This window comes from Salvelinus fontinalis, chromosome 39 (assembly GCF_029448725.1).
Source record: "Salvelinus fontinalis isolate EN_2023a chromosome 39, ASM2944872v1, whole genome shotgun sequence".
NCBI classification, from domain to species: Eukaryota; Metazoa; Chordata; class Actinopteri; order Salmoniformes; family Salmonidae; genus Salvelinus; species Salvelinus fontinalis.
In genome coordinates, this window is record NC_074703.1 from 9635453 (window position 1) to 9649626 (window position 14174).

At 40.9% G+C, this 14174-nt stretch overlaps 2 protein-coding genes and 1 non-coding gene across 5 annotated transcripts in view; all 3 read right to left on the reverse strand.

The window, feature by feature from the left end:
- Positions 1-1205, reverse strand: part of cradd (CASP2 and RIPK1 domain containing adaptor with death domain) — a 30881-nt gene extending 29676 nt beyond the window's left edge. The window contains exon 1 of the mRNA XM_055905227.1: positions 574-1205. Coding sequence (XP_055761202.1) covers positions 574-889 — 316 coding nt within the window. The 5' untranslated portion in view covers positions 890-1205. The remainder of the gene's footprint in view (positions 1-573) is intronic.
- Positions 1206-4852: 3647 nt separating this feature from the next.
- On the reverse strand, positions 4853-13640 carry LOC129838598 (suppressor of cytokine signaling 2-like). Of its 3 annotated transcripts, none has more exons than XM_055905678.1 (3): positions 13070-13640; positions 11633-11903; positions 4853-8563 (listed from the first exon to the last, which is right to left on the reverse strand). In XM_055905678.1, the coding sequence occupies exons 2-3, from the start codon at positions 11757-11759 to the stop codon at positions 8085-8087; spliced, it is 606 nt and encodes a 201-aa protein (XP_055761653.1). In that variant the 5' UTR covers positions 11760-11903; positions 13070-13640; the 3' UTR covers positions 4853-8084. The 3 variants fall into 3 exon arrangements, with proteins under 3 accessions (XP_055761653.1, XP_055761655.1, XP_055761654.1); XM_055905680.1 differs by having other exon boundaries at positions 13445-13531; XM_055905679.1 differs by lacking the exon at positions 13070-13640 and adding an exon at positions 12223-12574.
- On the reverse strand, positions 9020-9095 carry trnaa-ugc (transfer RNA alanine (anticodon UGC)). Its single transcript has one exon. It is a non-coding gene; the product is annotated as a tRNA-Ala (tRNA).
- Positions 13641-14174: the final 534 nt, after the last annotated feature.

Below are 14174 nucleotides of genomic sequence, written 5' to 3' on the forward strand. Positions count from 1 at the left end.
ATGCCTTTGAAACTCCCTGACAATCTCAGGACTGGTCAACATGTTGGGGAATTTAAAGCAGGCCTTTAAGACTAATCTCTATGGGCTGGCTTACCCTTCCTCCTATCTAATTGTTGCTTTCATGATATGGTTATATTTTATTTTAACATTTCTGTTCTTTATATTATCAAGTTTATTTATTGTATACAAGAATAATCTAAAAGTGTATAGTAAAAAGTGCTTTACAAAAGATAATACATTATTAATATTGTTAAATTCTTTATAGTAATTATATTTCTATGGTTACTAGTGCTTGACTTGGGCAGAAGCTCAAATGTTCTGCTGCTCGAGTTGCTGCACGTCTTATAGAATATTAGCATAAAAGTATTGCAGAGTTCACCTAAACATAAACAGTGCCTGCACTCAAAAATAAGTACCAGCACCCATCAGTCCAAGCCCAGCACTGGTTTGAACTATGTTGGTTGGTTCTAGCTACCTATTATATTTCTATGGTATTTTGTCTGTACTAATAAATGGCCATTGAAAATCTAGCCTAACGTTAGTTTGACGTCAAACACCTGGCAACAGTCTCACCTGTTGGACTTTGCCCAGGTACGTTGGGTTGCTCCAAGTTCTGGAGTAGCTCGTCTCTCACCCAAGGAAACTCTTCCTCCAGGGAATTCAGAAATGTACCAAACGCCCGCGGACCTCGGGTGGGAAGGATATCCAGCAGTCTCAACGTCTTCTTCTTGTTGCCTATTTGGGACTGAATCTCGTCCACCTGACTCTCTGTTAAAATGTTCTCCTGGTACAGGAATTGAACTATGGTGTCATCAATTAAAATTTGATTGGACAGGTCCAGCCGGTGTTTCCTGAGTATTTCTTTGTGCCTCGGGTCCATATTTGTCATGAAATAATTAGCTAGTCATACATAATGTCTAGAAACATATATTTCGTCAAATGAACCCACCATAGCCAATATTTATTGGCAAACATTAGCTAGCTGCATCAGCTAGCCAGCTAGATCGCCTTCATGCGACGTTGGTTTGTTGCTAACGTTAACTGCAGCATATACGCAAAGATTTCTTGTTTTTGTTGTCACAACGTGAACAAAAACTAACCTTATTACATGATTAATTTCATGTCAACTGTCATTCCTCTTGTTTTACAATAACTTTCGGCACGCTCATCTGCTTAGTTCCTCTTCTTTGGGATTGGGTTGGCGGATCACACCCAACTTTTACGGCGCATACAGCGCCACTTATTGTTCTGGAGTGTGAGGACAGTTACAGCCTAACTACATAAAATTAGCTTCATTAGTCCTGTTCCTTTAAGAAAGTAACATAGAACCCGAGACACCACTTTCCTCCCCCCACTACACCACTCATACCCCAACCCCGTACAGCCTCTCTAACCATTTCACATAATCTCTCCCTATCTACGTCATACAATTCACAAAATATCAACACACGCTCCACTGTTTGCTCCACTAAACACTCACACAGGCCTGTTCCATGTCTCCCTATCATCCACAACGTGGCATTCAAACCTGTGTGCCCAGACGGTAGTCTACTCCACACATCATCCTCTCACCTAAATCCCCTCTCTCCACCTCTTCCTTTACTGACCCATGCACAAGATAAAATTGCCTCCCATCACCCACTAGCATCCCGCAACATTTTCCAAAAATCAAGCCCTTTTGCCCAGATCAAGGATTTGACTCATCTACCCACCACACCCACATTGGCGGTAACCCAGCAAAAGCTTACCACCACTCCCATCCTCTGCAATCCCATTAACAGCACCATCATCTCCACAAACAAGTCTCCCCTATCTGACCTGCCCGTCTTCACACCACTCAACACTGCAGCCGAATCAGAGCAGATCACCTCTCTGAGTGGTTTCATCTCCTCCGCCCATCTCAAACCTAGAATCATGGCCATCAACTCGGCCGCATACACTGACACATAGTCAGTCAACCGCTTACATACTCCAACATTGAAACCTGGGATATACACCCCAGCCCCCACCCTACCACTGACTGGATCCTTCGAACCATCTGTATCTATCCTTATTAAAAACAAATAATACCGATTATCTATGTATCTCTCCACACACCAAATAACATCCCCACCCCATTCTCTCCTGCCCTCAATCATATCCACATCTAAACTTGGTTTCGGAAACAGCCACAGAGGAACGTTCTCCAATGCAATTGCCGGCCCGTTTACTTCCTCATCAGGGCCACAGCTATGTAATGTCTGACTAAACTTGAGCCAAGTGGTCTTTCCTCTCTGATGGCTCTTCCCAAAAATATTCTGTCTGTGGCATAATTAACATGTCTCATGTTTGTCTTGCAAACAATGCATTTACTAAATGTCAATTTTTTTCTTCTACTTCTGAAAAACAACATTGCTACTGGATCTATTTGATAGGAAATAGATTCTACAAAAAAACTACAATTAATTTTTGCTTTTATGGCTGCCTTTAAACAGGCAGCCCAATTTGAGTCTTTTGCCCAATTATGAGCAAATGATCAGAACTGGGCTGCCTGTGTAAATAAACAGCTTTAGACTGATTTCTGTGTCAACAATAAAACAAAACCGTTTTCATTCTCATTAAACTAAAAACACTGTAAGTTGTGCTTGAAAGGTATAAGGTGAGGGAGCCGAAGCCTTGAGTATAAATCCCTGATGGGATCCCATGTGACATCAGTTAATGAGTTAAACCCATGTTGACAGGCAGGCCTCTATGCCATCATTGTCATGTTAATCTGACCTGCCATTTTCAGTTACATCTGAAACCTCATGTCCCATCCGTGTGGCAATGTGCAGTGCCAGTGCAAAGCATTTTAACTCTCAGAACAGTGTCCAGTCTAAAACCTATATGGCTGCAGAGCCAAGCCAACATAATTACATAGGAATGCAAACAGAGACAAAGGAACATTTCTGCATCTCTGGTGCTTAACGGTGTTTATAATACTACAATAGTAGAGATGAACTGCACAATTAATATAAAACTTTCAAATGTGTCTAGCTGCACCCAGTTCTGCATTACTGAACCATGTCTAGATATAAGATCAGCTCTAAAACTCATGTCCCAACTGATCTGTTGAGGCTGTTACCAGGTTTCATATTTGCATGGTAGACTTGGATATGAATGACAAGAACAAGTATACTGTATTTGCCTTTTAAATATCCCAGTAATAATAACAGATACCAGAACAGGTTGGACTGGTGATTGATAACAGAAAGCGACTGACAGGTTTACAGTGAGAAAAAAAGCCCTAGTGACCCGGTGAGAGCTTTGTAGTCAACGACAGGCATCAGCTCTAGTAGGTCTACTTACGCTCCCGTCAGGGAGTGTCAGATAGCTTCCCTACAGCTCAGCAGGGGAAACCCTGGCCCTAACCCATGGTCGATATGACAATTGACAACCTTTTTCCAAGTATTCTTCATATTCAACCAATCATCAACGGTCTTACCTTTGAGTCCTGATTGATACAGTAGCTCTTCCGTTTCAGCCATTACAACAAGACTTTGGTGAAGTCTGAAGCTGTCTCGGGTTATGAAAGCAGGAAGCAATGTGGAGGGAAATTGACCATTTCTGTAAAACAAACCTGTTATATAACCTGTTCCTCTGTCATGTAATGAAGCAAGTGTTATGCCTCTTAGTGATGTATTATAAAAGTAGTTGACAGTAGATGTGCTTTGCAGGTGACTTGAAGTATATAACACAAAGCGACAAGGCACACACATTATCAAGATGTAATTGGTTAGCAATCAGTTATGAATGCAACATATATTGACATATTCCAAAGCTGCCTCTCCAATAGCACTACTTGCCCCTTATCAAGGTTTGTTCTTGGACCCAGTAGATTTCTCAGAAAAATTATTTCTGCTACTGTCTGCACAGAAAATCAGTCCATATTGAGTGTTCAGGTAGTGTTACCAAACAGGCAGGTTTTCCAGCCTGCTAAATTTAAACATTTCTCCCCACTTACTGGGGATAATGGTGTTTGGACTGAGGAAGGTGAGAACCTGCAGGTACAGCAGAACACATCCCTACACTACCGGCCTTTCCATCATGCGACCACTACAGAATGAACAGTCCCTATAGAAAGTGTAGGCATGGGCATGGGGATTTAAGTCTCATTCTGCACTACAAGCAGAATAGGATCTAATACCCAGCCTGATCTCATCAAACCAGCGCTAGCTAGGACGGCCCAGAGCTAAGCAGACTGCAGCCGCTGTGCCCCACACAGTGTGTTCTTTCAGAGGGTAAGCCACTGTACTGTGAGCAAGGATGTATCCAACATGCACTACATAAAGCTGAACACTGCTGCAGGTGGAAATTTAACATATAGCCAACTGAAGCACTCAGTTATTTGATTAATTGGAAATTGCTTCAATTCAGTCTGCTCCAATCTGCACCTTTGAACAGCGTTTTGCATCTGCTGCTAAGGGGCATATTATTTCAGGACAACTCAACATTACAGAACATTCAATTACCGAAATATTTTCTGCAGAACAGACATGATTGATGATTCTCTGTCTTGCATCAAATTCTATCCGCTCCATTTCTATCTGCCCCAGCCAAGTCTAAACGGCACATCCTGCTGTAGAAGCCGCAGGAATGCAACCAACTAACCCACAGAGACCAGCGCTGTGTGTGCCGGCTTGTTGCTCGCCAAGCCAGGTTTTAGTAGCAGGAATCGATTGTTTTAGTGGCCGGTGGGAAGGTTCTATTATGTTAAATTTCAAACAAAAACAATAGACTGGGGCCTCATCCCTATGCCCCCTCAAAGTCGACCCAACATCTTGCCCCAGAGCCTACAGCTAAATTTAAACTAAAAATAACCTTCACACAGAGATAGGAAGTCTTAAGTTTTATTTTTCTGGTTTCCTCACAGAGAAAACATTACATTTGCGTTGAAGCACCATATGAAAACAGTAAGTGTCATGATCATGTATCAAGTAGAGGTCGACCGATTAATCGGAATGGCCGATTAATTAGGGCCCATTTCAAGTTTTCATAACAATCGGAAATCGGTATTTTTGGACACCGATTTGGCAGTTTTTTTTTTACACCTTTATTTAACTAGGGAAATCAGAGTATATGCAGCAGTTTGGGCCGCCTGGCTCGTTGCGAACTGTGTGAAGACTATTTCTTCCTAAGAAAGACAGCCAACTTCGCCAAACGGGGGATGATTTAACAAAAGCGCATTTGCGAAAAAAAGGACAATCGCTGCACGACTGTACCTAACAATAAACATCAATGCCTTTCTTAAAATCAATACACAGAAGTATATATTTTTAAACCTGCATATTAAGCTAAAAGTAATCCAGATTAGCAGGCAATATTTACCAGGTGAAAGTGTCACTTCTCTTGCGTTCATTGCACGCAGAGTCAGGGTATATGCAACAGTTTGGGCCGCCTGGCTCGTTGCGAACTAATTTGTCAGAATTTTACGTAATTATGACATAACATTGAAGGTTGTACAATGTAACAGCAATATTTAGACATAGTGATGCCACCCATTAGATAAAATACGGAACGGTTCCGTATTTCACTGAAAGAATAAACGTTTTGTTTGAGATGATAGTTTCCGGATTCGACCATATTAATGACCAAAGGCTCGTATTTCTGTGTGTTATGTTATAATTAAGTCCGATTGATATTTGATAGAGCAGTCAGACTGACAGATGGTAGGCAGCAGCAGGCTCGTACGCATGAATTCAAACAGCACTTTCGTGCGTTTTGCCAGCAGCTCTTCAACTATTGAGCTGTTTTTGACTTCAAGCCTATCAACTCCCGAGATTAGGGTGGTGTAACTGATGTGAAATGGTTAGCTAGTTAGCGGGGTGTGCGCTAATAGCGTTTCAAACTGGTGACGTCACTCGCTCTGAGACTTGGGAGTAGTTGTTCCTCTTGCTCTGCAAGGGCCGCGGCTTTTGTGGAGCGATAGGTAACGATGTTTCGAGGGTGGCTGTTGTCAATGTGTTCCTGGTTCGAGCGAGGAGAGGGACGGAAGCTATACTGTTACACTGGCAATACTAAAGTGCCTATAAGAACATCCAATAGTCAAAGGTATATGAAATACAAATGGTATAGAGAGAAATAGTCCTATAATTACAACCTAAAACTTCTTACCTGGGAATATTGAAGACTCATGTTAAAAGGAACCACCAGCTTTTACATGTTCCGAGCAAGGAACTTAAACGTTAGCTTTTTTTTTTACATGGCACATATTGCACTTTTACTTTCTTCTCCAACACTTCGTTTTTGCATTATTTAAACCAAATTGAACATGTTTAATTATTTGAGGCTAAATTGATTTTATTGATGTATTATAATAAGTTGTGTTAATTCAGTATTGTTGTAATTGTCATTATTATAAATAAATAATAAATCGGCATCTGCTTTTTTGGGTCCTCCAATAAATCGGTATCGGCGAAAAAAAAAAAAAAAAATCAATCTGTCAACCTCTAGTATCAAGAGTGATTTCTGGAATATTCTGCGAGAATTGTTCACACTGAACCTTTTAGGAATTGAGAGAATGACTCAAACAATACACAGGAGCGCCATGACAGCCCTGCATCACATTCATTATTGCAGAATAGAGGCTATGATAAAACATGCTTTCAGGATTTATTTGTAACTTTAATAGGAAACACAGTAGAACAATCAATAAATACTTCCAAAATTGTTGATTAAAATAAGATTCACGTTGATCCAATGAAAACCCCTGGACGAACATCCAATATGCGCTTGGAAAGCTAATTCCTTTTAACACAGCCGTAATAGCTAGACATTAGATACAGCCTGTGTCTAATAAAAGGTCTAGTTCTGAGGTGTGAGCATTGACTTGCTCAAGGGGATTTTCTATTGAAAGAAAACGCAGTGATGAAGTAGATGTTTCACAGAACACTTGATGCATAGTGGGAGCAACATCCAGGTTTGAGCACTTCCTGAAAGTAATTATTTTTAACCTCTTAGCAGGAGGCGGCAGAGTGAGACAGTGTGAGAGAAACCAACATCAGATTTGAAGCCTGTAAATTGCTTGTGCTTTATCAAAACCAAAATCTGAACTGAGTGAGGAAAAAAAATATATATAATTCTCAGTGTTGGGGAAGCTAGTCTGAAAATAGCTTACCAAGTACGTCGCACTGGAAAAAGCTACACTTATAGCTTACTTAACTAAAGTGATTTTGAAAAATGTGTTCACTACATCCAAACTACTACGTGAAAAATCACCCTGGAGTCAAATATTCAGCCCTATTAAACACCAAAACGCTTTCAAGTGATAGTTAAGTAGGTCTGATGCAAAAAAATAAATTCTGGCCAATTTTACACAAAAAAAGGGGTTGTGTGTAGTTCCAGTAATTAGCTACACAAAAAAAAAGTAATTAACCACTGAAAATACTACCAAGATTTGAAACTACCTCCAAGCTACTGAAAAATGTAGTAGTTAGTTCCCCTACATGTAGTTCGACACCCCAGCACCGCACCTTATGATTACAGTACAAAAAAAAAAAAAAAATGAACAAACTAAAACATAATTCAGAATGAAAGTGGACACCGTGTCAGATGCTCATGTCACAGACATGAGGCAGATTATGAAAAGTAACAAAGCTTTGAAACAAGAAGGAAAAAAAAAAAAAAAGTGCGCTAACTGCCACCCCTCCTGGGTCTCGTTCAGAAGGGTCTGAAACACTGTTACCTGAGCTGTTCTGCAGGCAGGGTATACCACCACTTGAACAAAAAATTGTAGCAGTTTCAGAGATTATGAACATGACCCGGGTCTGAAATCAACCCTTAGCTCCAACTTCTAAGCCCTTTTTGATGAACAACTGTAGCTCTAAATGAACTGGAAGGGTGAAGTAATATGGGAGAAATTCCACCTAGCTTCCTGAGGACTAGTTGACTGACTTGGCTCTAACCATATTACGCAACATCAATCCTTCCAGAAGTACGGGGGCCATCAAGCCATGTCTAGTGGTTGGGGCTAAAGGTAGACTTCAGACTGGGTGATAGTCTGACAGCCACTACATGGCAGGTGCAGTGCTCTATATCCCACACCACATCTGGGATTTGTAGTCCTACTATACATTGTAGCTGTAGTCCGTCAGGTAGTTCTTTAGCCTGTTGGGTAAAGGCAGCTCCTGCACCTGCCTGGTGGCGTTGTTGATGGCGATCCGGGACAGGTGCTGTAGCGAGGGCGTGGCAGTGTACACAGGCTTGGTCAGGAGCAGCTGAACTGTCCCGTTGGGTGGGGCCAGGGACTGCGACGCCCCTGACGACGGCCTTTTACTGGTAGTCCTGGACAGCTGCACGTAGTGTTCCACCAGGTGCACCACACTGTCAAACTGTTTGAGCTTGGGCTTGATCAGCACCACCGAGTCCAGTTTAAACTTCCCCTCCTTGTACTCGATGCGCAAGTTGGTTGGGCCGGCGGAGGTCATGGCAGAGATGGTGAACAGGTAGTCCCTCTGGGAGCTGTCTCGCAGCAGGAAGGTGCCCTCCGATGCATCCTGGAGAATCTCTTTGGCTTCGTTGGCAGTCAGGCTGCCCCAGTACCAGCCTGTTAGGAGAGAAACACACATGCATTAGCACAAGGAGACAGGACAAAACACTGGGCTACTCAAACAAAACAAGATCCCTTTTAATGATAACAGACGGTAATCCAAATCAAGATGTCATGCACGAACATGCGCAGTCAGAAACTATAATACTAAACCTGAATCTAAGCCTTTACCCTAAAAAAAAAATAAATAAAAAAAAAAATATATATATACTGTCCACAGAAATTTTAAAACAAATTCCACTGGGTTAACATGTTAAATTCCCAATTTCTGTAGTGACTTTTGCAGTAAAATATATGAGGGGAATCTCTGCAGTTTGCGTACACTGCATCAGCAACTGTCTGCTATTGCCCCCCCCCCCTCCCTTAACACAAAAACATTTACATTTAAGTCATTTAGCAGACGCTCTTATCCAGAGCGACTTACAAGTACATACATTCATACTTTTTTTGTACTGGTCCCCCGTGGGAATCGAACCCACAACCCTGGCGTTGCAAGCGCCATGCTCTACCAACTGAGCCACACGGGACCAAAAACTCTTAAGTTTGGATTTGTGGAGGTTAGAAATTCTCCTGTACTTGAATGCCGAGCATCACGTTTGGAGGAAACCTGGCACAATCCCTACGGTGAAGCATGGTGGTGGCAGCATAATGCTGTGGGGATGTTTTTGAGCGGCAGGGACTGGGAGACTAGTCAGGATCGAGGCAAAGTATAGAGAGAGATCCTTGATGAAAACCTGTTCCAGAGCACTCAGGACCTCAGACCGGGGCTAAAGTTCATCTTCTAACAGGATAACAACCCTAAGCACACAGCCAAGACAACACGGGAGTGGCTTCAGGACAAGTCTGAGTGTCCTTGAGTGGCCCAGTCAGAGCCCGGATTTGAACTTGATCGAACATCTCTGGAGAGACTTGGAAATAGCTGTGCTGCGTTGCTCCCCATCCAACCTGACAGAGCTTGAGAGGATCTGCAGAGAAGAATGGGAGGAACTCACAAATACAGGTGTGCTAAGCTTGTAGTGTCATACCCAAGAAGAATCGTGGCTGTAATCACTGTCAAAGGTGCTTTAACAAGGGTCTGAATACTTATGTAAATGTGATTTTTCAACAACAAAAATGTTTAACTGTTTTTGCTTTGTCATTATGGGGTAGTGTGTGTGTAGATTGTTACTTTCATCAGTTTTAGAATAAGGCTGTAATGTAACATCTGGAAAAAGTCAAAGGGGTCTGTATACACAGTCAAAAGTTTGGACATCTCAGTCAAGGGTCTTTATTTTTACTATATTGTAGAATAATAGTGAAGACATAAACTATGAAAAAACACATATGGAATCATGTAGTACCCAAAAAGTGTTAAACAAATCTAAATATATATTTCAGATTCTTGAAAGTAAACACCCTTTGCCATGGGTGGGCCTGGGAGGATATTGGCCCACCCACTTGGGGTCCAGGCCCACCCATGGCTACACCCCTGTCCATTAATGTGAAATCCATAGATTAGGGCCTAATGAATTTATTTCAATTGACTGACTTCCTTAAAAATGTAACTCAGTTATTTGAAATTGTTGTATATATTTTTTGTTCAGTATACATATTCTGTATAGAATTCTTTGGACATAAAAGACAGTAAAAACAGGAACTCAGCACCAAGTGATTTATTCCCATGTAAAGAGAAACATGATCATATACAAATGTTAGCAAAGTTTTAAATGATTATGTTTTAGTCAAATATCTGTTTGGGCTTCTTGAGATCAATTTGCAGTAAACTAATATGTAATTATGTTTCTGGCCCCCGACCATCCATTCAAGAAAATGTTTTATAAAATCGTCTCGCAGCTGAATCGAGTTGATGATCCCTGCTTTAGTGTGTGTACTCTATTTATACTTGAGATAACTTTAATGTTGAAAAGCGATAACACGCAACTATGCGTTTCTTTATTACTGTAACTAAGGCAATAAAATAAATAAAGGGGAAGCTGTGTTATGTGCTTTGCTCAAAAAAACTAAACAAAAATTCTACTTCATATTCATCACCAACATGTGAAAAGTGCACTTTATGTTTTTAGTTAAAAAAAACATGTTTCCAATGACAATCCAATTAGTAAGCAATGCCTACTAATAATTGGGGATGTCATTGGAAATACTTATCTTCACATATGTTGATGTTGCTGGAGGCGAATATGAAGTTACATTTTTTTCCTTCTCTTTAATGATAATACATTAAAGATAATTTCTTTGAATAGCCCACACATGTCTGCCTAATAAATGAACACCTCCAATTTAAGAGCACAGCATTGGACCAGCTTTTTGTGCGTCTTTTAAAAATAAGACTGATCCCCTCCACAGTATTCCCATAATGGCAATTCTATAAATCCATTAACAGCATTTGAAGTGAAACATACGTTTCATTAGAAAGTAAATTAACACAATTCTTGTGACTTAAGAAAAATGTACATCAATGCCGAACATATGCATGAAGGCAAATTGTATTAATTCATAGACATGTTCTGAAAATTCTAATTTGAACGCGTCTAATTGTAAAAAAAAGAAAAGTCGTCTTCAACTCACAATAGCCTATAACAAAACTTAAGTGCAGTGTCTAACAGCACCTCGTGCACGAATTACTACGAATTTCAAGACACTAAACAAGTTACTGTTCAGGATAAATACGGGTGAAATGCATTCATTGTACGATGAAATACCAAGTGTGCTTTGTTTAGTTGTCATTTTCAACCATGCATAATGAGTACAGACAGTGCTACTGCATGACCGCATGCATATCGTGCTAGATATGGGCACGAGCATGTAGATAAGGTTACTTTCAAACTAGTTTGCTTTACAATCACTCGTTTTCAGGACCATAGATACATGACTTTTGAGTTTTATTTTGAAAGTTAAGCCCTCTCGTTTATATGTAATTCATAAATGCTATTGACATTCTGTCATGCTCGTATGTATGGAACGGTACTAGTAAAACTGTACTAGAACGCTGAAAATAGGAACATTAGTAATAATGTCGAAATGTGTGTAGATGTAATCTGAAACTATAAAATGAGGACATGCACTCACCTGTATTTTTAAGGTCTTTCATGGTCTGAGCGATGCGTGTCTCGTCGGAATCTACAACTCGTGAGTCGGTATCCGTTCTTCTCTCGTTTTCGATGGTCTCCGTGGATTCGGGTGAGTGGCAGGTCATTGGGGAACCACCCGAAATTGCCCAGACGTAGGCCAAAAGTCATCCGACAAATGCAAAAAAATATTCCACAGAAGACAGGCAGTTTCCCCACAGTCGCAAAACCAGTTTCTTCTGCAAGTTTCTTCTTGAATTGTATGTATCGTCCTGTAAATTAATAAATACAACACACGTAAATTAATGCAGTTTAGTCACTGACATTCGTGCTAGATAACAGCTAACGTTACACTATAACATATCCGTTAGGTGCTCGACTCCAGCCACCCGAGTCATGGACTGTTCGCTCTGCTACCGCACCGCAAGCTGTAACAATGCACCAGCCGTACCCCGAAGAGCTTCTACCCCCAAAGCCAAATAGCCATCTGCATTGACCCACCTCTGCACTAACGTATCACAAACTATATATACATACACACACCTCTCCTGTTGACTAGTAATTTTACCCCTAAGTAACCTACAAATCTACCTCAATTACTTCGTACATCCTCCACATCAACTCGGTACTGGTACCCCTGTAACATGGAAATATAGCCGTGTGAGAACCCTATAAAAGGCGTGTAGTAATTGAATTTCTTGCTGATATGAAAGATGTTTCCAAATCGTACAGCATGTGACGCGTTTTAACGTTCAGAACGAGCGTCGGGGATCCAACTCCCTTGCCAGAAGATACTTCAGTAGGCGCTAAAGGTAGTTGATGTATATGAATGGGGTTACTTTTGCAAAAGCTTTTTTTTATTTTTTTAAACATGGCAAGTAAGGGAGAACGAAACAAGGTGGACACTGAAAAGCCTAATTGTCACTTGATAAATCTTCAATAAAGCAATAATGTGCAATAGGCTCGATGTTTACCGTTCACTTAAATGCTCGAGCTATTACAATTGCTGCGTGGAGATGAAAGATTATGAAACGTTTGTTGTCTGCATTCAAATATAAATGAATACAAACAGATTACGGAACGTTCTGCGAAATCGACTACTTCTCGGAAATTGCAATGGCAGTTAACTCACTATATGCAGGGCAGGGGATACTGAAAACAGATAAATCCCCATCAGCCTTGTTCGGTGTTTGCAGCGTGTCTATTGTAGCAATGTTTCATTGAAAATTGTGTAGGCTACATTAAAGCTTCCATTGTGGTCGTGTAAATGTGCAACGTTTTTAAATAACCACTGTTCCAAAGCCAATAAAGCACGTGCCATCGACTATTGCGTATGTTCACAACAAATTTCTAACATTACAGTTAAGCTATCTAATGTTGACTAGCTAGTTTACAAAGTAAATATACTATGAAAAGATAGTTTTGAATGAAATCTCACCTATTTGCGAGTGGATCCAGCACCAAACGACTACCGATGATAATTCAAAACCACTTCTCCCTAAAGAAAGGGGACTAAGATGAATAAACAAAGCACAAAACCGCTCGTTAGCTATACACTTCTAGGGAACAGCTAGCTAGTTTAGCCATGTCGATCACACTGAAAGATGACAGATTACATAGTTAGGGATTTCCATGTCGTATTATTTATGTTCTGGCGGGCTAATCAATCAGTTGTCATTTTGGCGAGATGGCAAACTAACTCTGAATATTTTTCCAACCCGTGGTGCAAAACAGGCAATGACAACGTCTCGCGACCGAGGCAGGCAAGTCGGCACGACTCGCTCACTGCTGGTAATGTTAAGATTTAAAATACCATGCAGAATGTCTTGTTTTTGGTAGAGATCCCAATGACAGTCTTTTCCGCGGCGTTGAATCCCTTTCCTTCGGTATGTGTTTTTAATAACCAAATCCCCATTAAACCCACAGCTACACACAAAATACCGATTTCCAAGAACTTTCCAGGAATCGCGTCACGTGGTGTAGAGCGCAACCATTTTTAAGGTAGTGCCAACTGCCAAGCCAGCTGCACCTCATGAATACAATTGCGTGCGTGTGTGAGTGAGAGCGAATGGAAGAAAGAGAGCGAGTGGGAGAGCGGGAGAGAGATACAAAATTCCAAGAAAATCCTTTCGAAGAAACGTGCATTTTCATAGAAATGATGAAGTGTCCAGTTCTAAACCCTAACCCGCCTGTTGCTATAGGCTACAATAAACACGCAAATCCCATTTAAATGGGATTGTGCCCGAATAATTAGTCTAACTCACTTTTTAATTAACCACCTTATTTGTTTGCCTTTGAATATACCGAGTCTTTGTTGGTGACTAACACGTGCTGTTATGCAGGTATAACATTGATTAATGATGGTCATTAAAGATGTAGGGTCCTAGTCAAAATGGGCGCGCTGTCCGCTGGGACTGCCGCCCCAGAGGAGAGAGATGGATGGGTTGCTGACGCAGCAGGGAAGACGAGCAGGTCCAGGGCCTCAAATCACTTTACACAACAAGTGAATGCTATTTGACAAATGTATGACCTTACTTAGCAAT